Raw genomic sequence first — 11,309 nt, 5'->3', positions numbered from 1 at the left:
ATGGCCGCCCCTGAATACTAACATATTACAGATTATAATCAAATGAGAAATGACAATAAATGTTATATACAGTAGAGTTTTTCTCTTTTTTTTCCAAAATAACAGATAAAAGGCTTTACAAAATAGGCTTGAGGGGGAGGGAGGAGGGTAGTGGAGGAATGGAAGAGAGGAGAATAGGAGTCATGGAGGGGTAGTGAAGTGAGGAGAAAAGGCTGGATGATGGATGACATGAAGCTAGAAAGAGGAGTGGAAAGAGCCAGACAGGAGAGAGATGAAGAGCTAGTTAGTGGCAAAACTGCCCGGTTGTGTGGCCCTCAGGCTGTGTTTGTGTGTGTGTGTGTGTGTGTGTGTGTGTGTGTGTGTGTGTGTGTGTGTGTGTGTGTGTGTGTGTGTGTGTGTGTGTGTGTGTGTGTGTGTGTGTGTGTGTGTGTGTGTGTGTGTGTGTGCGCATGCATGCACGGACTGACCTTGAGGATGGTGATATTCCAGCTGAAGCGTTCGAGCGCTCGGCTGACCTTTCGACCTTTGAGTCCCTCCTTCTCAGCCAGGCTCTGCAGCTTCTCATGGAACTCCATGGCTAGAGTAGGAGACACATACACACACGCACGCGCACACACACACACACACACACACACACACACACACACACATTCCGGGCAGAGGAGGTTGGTGCTTTATGACACAACATAAGAAACAAGGCTGGCATAATTAAAAAGGTTTCCTTCTTCTTTGTAGCGTATAACAAGCCCAAAACGGAAAATGCATTTATCCTACTTAAAAGTGTATTCCATCTAGCTAGCCAACACCTGTTGTTAAATACAAAAAGAAACGGTTAAAACAAGTCACAGGTGTACTGCTGCTTTGGTCTGCATAATTCATCATTGTGATTAATGCGGACATTGCACTTTTTTTCCTGGAAAAACATTATGTTTCGCAGGCTCAGCCACTGCCACCCCCATTTCCCCTGTGCCTTGATCCTCTGAGCTGGTTCACCTGTGAAGCTCACCTGTGCCTGCTCTCTCTAATTGCCTCCAGAGTCTATATTTACCCCATGCTGTCTTTTCTGTGCTCATTCATCAGTTGGTCAGGAGTGCAAATGATTATATGTTTTAGTTGACCCTCCATGTGATCCTAATGCTGCGTTCACACGGACAGATACAAAGATACAGTCTACCATTCATTTTCAATGGAAACCAGTGACATGAAGATACAAAGCAACAAACAACGTTTGTACCTGCTACAAAAGATACAAAGCTACAAATTCAAGTTTAGCTGGGTTCAACTTCCAGATACAAAGATACAAAACTACAACTGTGGCTCCGATAACGTTAACGACCGTGTTTGAGCAACACAATACAAAGTGACAGAGCGAAAAATATGCAGCATATTTTTTTATCTTTGTATCTGCCCGTGTCAACGCAGCATTAGAGTCTCCCTCTAACTAAGGGTGGTGACTGGTGAGTGAAGAACAAGATAACACCAGGCAGTATCACATGACAAGTTCTAAAGTTGATGACACGCATACAGAATATATACAGTTACTGGACACATGACGTGAACAGAAGATATGAGAAATGGAGAACAGAATGAGTAGGAAAACAATGTCTTCCTCTACATCTTCTTGTATCATTGTGCACACCACCTGTGTCATTCTATCTGATAAAGTAGATGGCCAAGGCATCAGTATGTAGTTGAGTCGAGCAGATAAATCTCAGTCCTAATCATATACTCATAATACTTTGTAAGCGAGGCAATGTGCATGTCCAGGCACATGAGATTGAAAAAACAATCGGTAACAGTGCTCGGGAACAGGGTTCTGTAACGGATGCGTAGGAGCAGAAGGATGACAGATGGGGTTTTGGACAAAAGTTATTTTATTTCCAGAAGCGCCAGCTAAGCTGCTTGCCATGCATATTTAATAACAAAGTAAATATTGCCACATAGAAATTCAGGTGTCCAAGGAAGGTCATGATCATTATGCTGCTTCAGCAGAATGGTCCCATGGATTCTCAGGTTATGAAAGAGATAGAGGTCCAAGATAATACAAGCCAGAGCAGATCAATTAAATCGTTGCCCGACAGGTGTGTAGTCACCCAGAGTCTAATTAGTTTGACTATTGCTGTCACTCATAAAGTTGTACGAATTATATGACATCCGGATCAGAGATATATATTATTTTGTTACCTGGAATCGCTATTTTGGCCGTGTCAAAGTTTAAAAAAATGTCAAGAAATGTCAAAGAATTTCTACAATTGTCACACTTTTCTAAATGGCAATAAATGAGTTTGTAGACCAGCTATTCATCGTAGGACTAAGTATGTTTTAGACTTTAGACTAGAGTAGGTTTTGGACTTTACTTGTTACAATGTTGACAACAAGGAAAACTGAATATATACGCCAGCTTTATCGTTTCAGTGTCAATCTAACTGGTAATATAATCTTTGACATGGTTATAGAAGCAGGAAGAGAGAGAATATGAGTGCACAAACACACTCATACAGAGAGGAAAGAAATACCACGCTTGGGAGAGGAAAAAATAAACAGAACAGAACGATAAACAGATGATGGATAAACAGAGAGAAACAGTGTCATGTATGCCAGGCCGTGGGCTAGAGTTGTGCGTTGAGTTGTGTGTGTCGCGTGTCTGGCTTCAGCTGGTCGCCCCAGGCCACTGTCCTACTGTTGCCATGGAAACCCGGAAGTGGGTTAACACAGGGCTACACATTAATGGGAACCATCAACATGGACCAACACACACACACACACACACACACACACACACACACACACACACACACACACACACACACACACACACACACACACACACACACTACACTCACTTCCTAAATACTAATCTCAACAACATTAACCCTATCATCCCTATTTTGGGGATGAGAGGGATTTTCTAAAAGTTTTAAAATGTAAAAAAAATGGCTAAAATAGCTGATACACAAGCTCACAGCTTGAGCTTGTAGATCAATTATTTTCACCATATACAGTAACAAAGTATAGAAGGACTTAAGTGACCATGTTCTAAAAGAGTCTTGGAAATGAGGGTCAGGATTGGATTGTTCATTGAGGAAATTGAGAAACATAGCCAGGAAAAAAAAATGTCATGGCCAATTATTGCTTTATTTAGACAGGAGAGTGCAGAGAGAAAGGAAGATGAGGGAAGAGAAAAAGACATGCAATACAAGGCTCTGGCTGGAATCGAACCGGAGACCTTGCTACTGTACCATATGGTCAGCTCCGCAACCGTGACAACACAACCTGTCAATAAATACATAAAAACAAGCTCTCTCACCTGCACACACATATTTAATCACTGCTGCATGTACTGTATGTGCACATGCGCGCGCGCGCACACACACACACACACACACACACACACCCGCGCGCTCGTGCGTTGGATAATAACCATTACCACTGTTGCTAGGCGACTTCAAGCCTCGATGCCTGTGTGTGTGTGTGTGTGTGTGTGTGTGTGTGTGTGTGTGTGTGTGTGTGTGTGTGTGTGTGTGTGTGTGTGTGTGTGTGTGTGTGTGTGTGTGTGTGTGTGTGTGTGTGTGTGCGCGCGCGCACAAGACGTGATTTGCTATTTCCCTGTCAAACCAAGCGAATCTGATGGGAGGAAAATTATCTTTGAGCCAAGACTGGCACAGAGTGCATGCATACACATGCATGGATGCAAACATGCACGTGCACACACACATTCACAACCAACAGTACTCTCTGTACACTCTGAATCCGTTTTTGATAGGACATGCCACTCATAAAATACTTGCTTTTATCCATAAAAGATGTCTCTAAGTAAGTAGAAGTAGAGAGAGAGAGAACTATATAGAAGGACAGAAGGAGTTACACTGTGTCTTTGAGGACCTAGAAAAAACATAATGATAGGGTGCCAAGAGAGGAAGTGTGGTATTGCATGAGGGAGTCAGGAGTGGCAGAGAAGTATGTCAGAATGGTGCAGGACATGTATGAAGACAGTGTGACAGTGGTGAGAAGTGCGGCAGGAGTGACAGACAGGTTCAAGGTGGGGGTGGGCCTGCCGTGCATCAAGGATCGGCATTGAGCCCTTTCTTGTTTGCATTAGTTATGGACAGGTTGACAGATGAAGTCAGGCAGGAGGCACCATGGACTATGATGTTCGCGGACGATATTGTAAATTTGAATTGTGATACATAGTGAGACGAGGGAACAGGTTGAAGAGATATAATAAAAAGGTTGAAGAGAGCCTGGAAAGGTGGAGGCATGCGATAGAGAGAAGAGGAATGAAAATCAGCCGGAGTAAGACAGAATATGTGTGCCTAAACGAGAGAGAGGACAGTGGAACAGTGAGGATGCAAGGAGCAGAGGTGGCAACGGTGAAGGACTTTAAATACCTTGGGGTCAACTATCCAAAGTAACGGGGAGTGTGGAAGAGAGGTGAAAAGGAGAGTGCAGGCAGGGTGGAACGGATAGAGGAAAGTGTCAGGAGTTATCTGTGACAGAAGGGTACCAGCAAGAGTGAGAGGGAAGATGTATACGGTAGTGAAGGTGAAAGTGTAGGTGGCACAATTAAGGATGCTACGATTCTCAGTAGGAGTGACAAGGAAGGACATGACCATAAATTACAACATTAGAGGGTCACCCCAGGTTAGAAGGTTTGGGGATAAAGCAAGTTATGGATTCAGCGAGAGACGACATGCAGGTGAAACAGAACCGCAGAAAACAGAACCAGATGGAAAATGATGTTCCGCTGTGGCGACCCCGATGGGATTTAGCCGAAAGAAAAAAAAGAAGACGATGGCTCTATGTTCTTGCCATGTTAATAAGACACAGAATGTTTGATGTTTTGATATACTTTCTTCATGTGTCAAATATAATTCTTATACAGTACATACAAATGTTTGGCCAGTGGTGTAGTCGTCTCGGAACTTTGTGTAACGCCGTGCCCACAGTGTTCAAATGCACTGCATTCACCTGAGCCACCCAAGGTAGTGGGTGAGTGCCTATACCTGGCTGCGTTACCCAACATTAGGTGTACTACTGTACGTCTTCGCACCATCCATGGTCTTTTTGTTTTGTTGATATTTTTGGGGCTTTTCTGCCTTTTTATTGATAGTACACAGTGGAGGTAGACAGGAAACGGGGAGAGAGAGACAGGGAGTGACACGCAGCAAAGGTCGTTGAGATCATTTACCTATGCTAGACCGCTAGAGTTAGAGTTTACCTACGCTAGACCAGTGCCCAGTGCTACTCGGGAATGATGCAAGTCGGGAACGATGCGAGTTGGAAATGCATTCCCCAACTGGTAATGCAATACCCATTGTACCCGTGTCAGAGTACCCATCTGTCTGTATGTGTTTCTTTAATGCCCATATACAGGTGTATGGAGATATCTGCATCTGTCTCTCTGTGTCCCTTTGTGCCCATATATGGAGTTCCGTGTCAGGCATTCCCAAATATGGAGTCCAGGCCAGTCTATGACGTCAGTATTAAGTTGATCCAGAAAAATGCATAATTTACTAGTTTTATTCTGATCTTGATTCTGAAGCATTTCCATGAACGCCTGCAGAGAGCTTGAGAAGGCCACTCACGACCACAGATCGTCAATGGCGAGCCGATTGAGACCTTTGACGTACATGTTGTCCCTGAGCCGGCCTTGGATCAGATCCAGTGCCTTCTGGCCTTTTACTTTGCCTTCTCTTGTCTCCCTATCAGTTTTTTTATCCATCTGTACCAACAGAGGGAATCGACAAAGAGCAGAGCAGAGCGGACATCTCCATCGTACCATTTTGTTTCTGTTGATCAAACATCAATAGTGGCAAGTGACTTCGTCATTACTCGTGACGTTCACCGTACTCCGCCGTGGGGTCCGAGAAAATGACAAATGACTAAAACCCTATTTTGGCCAAGTCATTATAAACGAAACCTTTCAAAATGTATTACAAAATGTCCAAAAAAGAAAGGGGAAAAAAAGTAAATCTACAAGCACAAATCATGTTGTTGCGATGCTTGTTACATCAGCTATTTCCACTATTCATCATACGACGACATAATAAGTGATTAACAGCTGCCTCTAGATTTCGTATCTGTACAATATATCTATACATTCATGAAATCTCTGTCTGTCTGTCTGTCTGTCTGTCTGTCTGTCTGTCTGATTGACTGATTGACCTCAAACTTGGCATGTGTTTCCCAGACAACCCAGACCTATGTGTCATCTGCTGTAGGAAGGAATTGAGAGATCCATCCAGTCTGGATGGGTGATTCAGACCCTGCATCACTAAAATGTATGTCCATGACCACGTGAAATCATGCGGTTACACCCCGTCCCCTACTTACTGTATATCCCAGACTAAGAGTCTAGTGTAATGACAGTGTTACGACCTGGTTCTGATCAGATGCTTGTTATCGATATCCTATTAGTACTCACAGCAGCACCTTTGTTTAAAAGGGTTGGTTCATTAGGCTCTGGGACACAGTCCTCACTGTCTACATCAGATAAAGACACGCACGCACGCACGCACACAGACAGATTGGCCTCTAGCGTGGGGCTAGGCAGAATTGTTTTTAGCATATTTTAATCCTACTATCCTACTATATAATTATATTAAATGAGGATTAAGGAAACCTCTGTTTGCGCTTCGTCCCTTCAGTCTGTCTGTCCTTACCACATTTCCTCCCGAGTGGGTTGAGAAATCTATCTTAACTTGCACATGGGCATTGACCATTGGTATATAAAGTGAGGTAGCCAATTTTTCATGTTTCCCAAATTTAAGCTCCACATAGTTTGGCTGTGCAGTGCACATCCCTGGATATGGACTAGGACTATATAAGTGATTAAAAAAATCTTTGGAATGGGTAGAGAACTGAGAAACTGTTTGGCAACAACTGACTCTATGATCACTATGATCGGAACTGGTGTGTTTTTGAGGTGACATCCGTCATTTCGGTTACACGAATAAGGAGCCACAGCTGGGCCTCAGAATCCATGGTCTGAGCTAATGTAATAAAATGTCTTGATGCATGTGATTCACAGACTTCAGGCCTCCATTACAGGGTTAAAGGTGGTGCAGCACCACCACTTTCCATTGTATATGTTTGTATACACTACTGTATAAACACATACTGTACTGTATGCATGCATGCACAGGCACAAACACACAGTCAACTCAGTCAACAGGATATCTGTGGAGTTGTGGCCTCGTGACAATGTCATACAAAGTTCAGCACTGTGGTATGCATGCTGAGTTATTAATCACTTGAACCACCAGGACACCCCAAAGCCACAAAACTGTCACGGTGGCCATAGATAACTACAGATTTCCATAAATTGTACATTTGTACACACAATTATGCTATTTTCCAATCTAGCCCAGCAGGGGAATCCAGCATAGCCGCTGGTAACATTTCCAAATGTCAGTCACATGATCTCTCAGTGATTAGACGTCAGCCAGGCTGATGACGACAGCTGGCCTGACCTCTGATCAGATGACCCGGTATTAATCAGATGGCACAGGAAGCCCCCTGAGAGCCAAACTGCAGAGGTAAACAAGCCTTGTTGGATTCTCTGCCCTGCCAAAGATGGAGATTAATAACTATACCCACTACTTTAGAACTTTAGTTTGTTTCCCAAACAGTGGGTCGCAAGCAAGTAAATATCCCCTTTTTTTCTTTCCTACATTAAAAAAATACATATAAATGTATATATTATTTCAAAAGATAAAAAAAGAAAAAAGTTAAAAACAATGTTCATCAATTAAAAACAATGCCAACGTTTTCATAAATAAAATAAAAACAATTAAATAATTTCAATAAATAAAAAACCTAGTGAAAATAGCAGATCTACAAGCTCACAGCACGTCGCTTCATGCCGTGTTATGAGCTTGTAGATCTGCTATTTTCCCTAGTTTGGGTTCCGGGCAAACATCTCATTTCTCTTTTGGGTCTTGAGATAAAAAGTTTGGGAACCACTGCACTAGAAAACACTGATCTTCGATACATTATTTTGTCTTCCTCCCTGTTGCTAGGGCTTGGAGTGTAGATACTGTGTGGCAAACTAAACTGCAGATAGCCAAACATACAGAGAAAAACGGTCAGTAAATAAACGCCTCTGATATGGTGCAATGACACATACATGTGCAGAGGACCGGGGTATAATAGGACATCTGATGGTGGGAGAAAGGGACATGGTGGAGAAGAGAGGAGAGCTAATGAGTACCTCAGCTCTGGTGAAGAGGCTGTGTGGGAGTTGACAGCAGTGGACTAGGGATGTGGCCATAGCCTGATTTTTCAAATTATATCCACATCACAGCCCACGCAGCACACAATAGTCTCTTAAACACATGGCAGTTCACTCCTCATCACTAATATCAGGGAAGGAGCTGCAAGATCACAGACCAGTTCTCTGCAATCTTATTGAGTGGTGCAGCACCTGGTCTTTAGAGTTAAATGTCAAGAAAATCAAAGAACTGACCATTGATTGTAGAAAGCAGGCCCCCTAGGATGGACACTGTGTCCAATCCATGGAGAGGCAGTTACTGAGTGGAATTTTAAACTCTTGAACCATCTCCAATAATTCACTCAAATTTCAGAACGCAGAGGGTATCTGGTCTTCATTGAATATTGAATACTGGTTTTCAGCTAAGCAGCGCTAATTGCTTGCAGAGAAAATGTACAGCTGACAGCTTCACCGCTTCCACCCTGTTTAGATTGTTGTCTTTGTGTGTGTGATGCATTGTTTAGCTTATTTTAGTCATTTATGCCTAGCCTATGCCTAGTTTACAGTTTGTATCACTGTCTGAGATAAGGCATGTTGTGTTTGAGAGAATTATCCTATATCATAACATGCTGCTTCAACAGACATACAGCCATATGTACATACAGTGGTGTAAAGTAACTCAGTACATTTACTCAAGTACTGTACTTTATTTTGCTTTACTGGAGTATTTCCAATTTGCAGTACTTTTACTTCTACTTTTTACTCCACTACAATTATTTGACAGCTTTAAGCTACTAGTTACTTTGCAGATTTGCAGATATAAAGACAAAACATACATTAACCCTATTTTGTACTTCAGCTATTTGAAAATAGCCGATCTACAAGTGTTGAAAACCTACTCTGTAACAGAGTATTTCTATATTGTGGTATTGGTACTTTTACATTAAAATGTGAGTACTTCTTCCACCACTGCATGGGGCATACATGTATTAGGAGGCACAGCTCTCCCTACACAATATGGTGGCCGCGATGACTCATAGCTTCAATGAACAGCAGTGGCCAATGAGGTGTCTACCTTCATATATCTATGGCCCAAAATGCCCCACAAACTGATGGAAAAACACATTTATACTGTTTCGTGTCTGTCCTCTCCTCTCCCCAGGTACCACCTTCCTTCCCCCTCTGTGAGCCGCAGACTGAGTTGATTGAACTCATCAGGGCTTGGCTGTTAAAAGCCTGGGGAAGAGTGCACACAGGGCCAGTGGGCCATTCTGCAGTGAGAAGCTGCAGTCTTATCTTACATGACTTGTGGCTGATTACTTCTATTTTCGAGGCAAAACATTTATGTGTTGTATGTCTTTGGCACAACTAAGCAAGGTTACTCAAGTGTGGAGTTGTGCGTGTACCGGAATTCAGTCTAATAACCCTATATCCCTATTTGCCACATAACGATGTATATTATCAGGAATGCACTTAACAACGTACAGTCACCCTATATGTGGTTGAGTGGTTGAGTGCATTCCTGATTTGCAGTAAGAAATTGCCCCAGGGGATGAAAAGAGTATAACTTTAACAGTAACTATATGTACTGTATGAGCCCAAATGCGCTCAAATGCATACGCACACAAGTACGGACACATATCCTTATCCTCACACAATCTTCCCAGTCACACACACTCAAAAACACAAACACATACAGTATACACACACCTGTCATCTGTATGTGTAGGATCCTGTTGTAGACTTCATCAGAAAGTTCCAATATAGCTTTGCTGGCCTGGACCATCTATAGAGAGAGAGCGAGAGAGAGAGAGAGAGAGAGAGAGAGAGAGAGAGAGAGAGAGAGAGAGAGAGAGAGAGAGAGATAGATGCATTAGCATAATGCAGACTTCTTATTTTATCATTTTGTTTAACCAGGGTAAATTACACTGAGATTTACATCTCGTTTAAAAGTGGCCCCTGAGGGGGCCTTTTCAGCAAAGCCCTGCTTCACACTCATACAGATACTGTTGACCACTGAGAAGCTAAACAGTTGGGAATTTAGTGCTTTGCTCAAGGCCACTTCAACGGTTTGGTGTTGAGGGAGGGAACTGTTGGTCATTCATTTCCCCACACCAGACTTTTCCTGCCGGTTCAGGAGATCTAACTGGGAAGGTTTTGGCCACAAACACACTCCTCTAACATTCAGATAACCACTGCATAATAGTGTTTAATACACAAAAATACAAATGCCCATACAAACAGAAATGATAGGGCTCTAAAAATAACACTCAAGCATGCACCCACAACCACCATAGACGGATTAAAGTGAAAATGGGCCCTGTGCACAAAATCGCAACGGACCCGCCCCCCCGCGCGCGCGGAATTTTTTGCGGTTATTGCGGTTATATTGGGCGTTTTTGGGCGTTTTTTGGTTACTTTATTTCGGTTTTAGGGTTAGGGTTAGGGTATATATATATATATTATATATATATTTTTTAAAGCCAGTTAAATCCAAGGCCCCCCATTGGCTCAGGGCCCTGTGCACGTGCACACTTTGCCCAAGCCATAATCCGTCCCTGACAACCACACATAACTTCAGATATACACACAAATCTCACACACACTCACACCATCAATGACATTAGTTGCTTCTGCCTGATTAAGTCTGCACATCCTCGCGCAAAGCCGGCTGGGACGTGACCTCTCTTTGTGAAAATGCTGTTTGACAAATGAGGATTAACAACTACACACCACAAACACACACACATACAGACACCAACACATACTCTCTCTCTCTCTCTCTCTCTCTCTCTCTCTCTCTCTCTCTCTCTCTCTCTCTCTCTCTCTCTCTCTCTCTCTCTCGCTCTCGCTCTCTCTCTCTCTCTCTCTCTCTCTCTCTCTCTCCCTCAGTGATTTCCTGCCTCCCTTTCTTTGCCTTTCCCTCAGGCATCAAGGATCGGGGCGTAGAATCCGTTTAGCCAAATTTCATTCAAATGTATGCTAATACTATTCAGCACGAGTACGGACTTCCTCTGATCCTAGACACATCACACATCTACCATGCATGTGTGAGCACACACACACACACACACACACACACACACACACACACACA

At 43.0% G+C, this 11,309-nt stretch overlaps 1 protein-coding gene across 1 annotated transcript in view; it reads right to left on the bottom strand.

The window, feature by feature from the left end:
• Window positions 1-11,309, bottom strand: part of LOC311062309 (inactive phospholipase C-like protein 2) — a 43,881-nt gene that overhangs the window by 4,311 nt on the left and 28,261 nt on the right. The window contains exons 10-11 of the mRNA XM_084081232.1: window positions 9,923-9,998; window positions 468-577 (exon numbers count right to left, since the gene is read on the bottom strand). Of these exons, the coding sequence (XP_083937358.1) occupies window positions 468-577; window positions 9,923-9,998 (186 nt within the window). The remainder of the gene's footprint in view (window positions 1-467; window positions 578-9,922; window positions 9,999-11,309) is intronic.

Source organism: Gymnoscopelus microlampas, assembly GCF_963454915.1.
Source record: "Gymnoscopelus microlampas genome assembly, chromosome: 15".
NCBI classification, from domain to species: domain Eukaryota; kingdom Metazoa; phylum Chordata; class Actinopteri; order Myctophiformes; family Myctophidae; genus Gymnoscopelus; species Gymnoscopelus microlampas.
The sequence above is the reverse complement of the archived record's forward strand: the minus strand, read 5'-3'. Positions and strand labels throughout refer to the sequence as shown.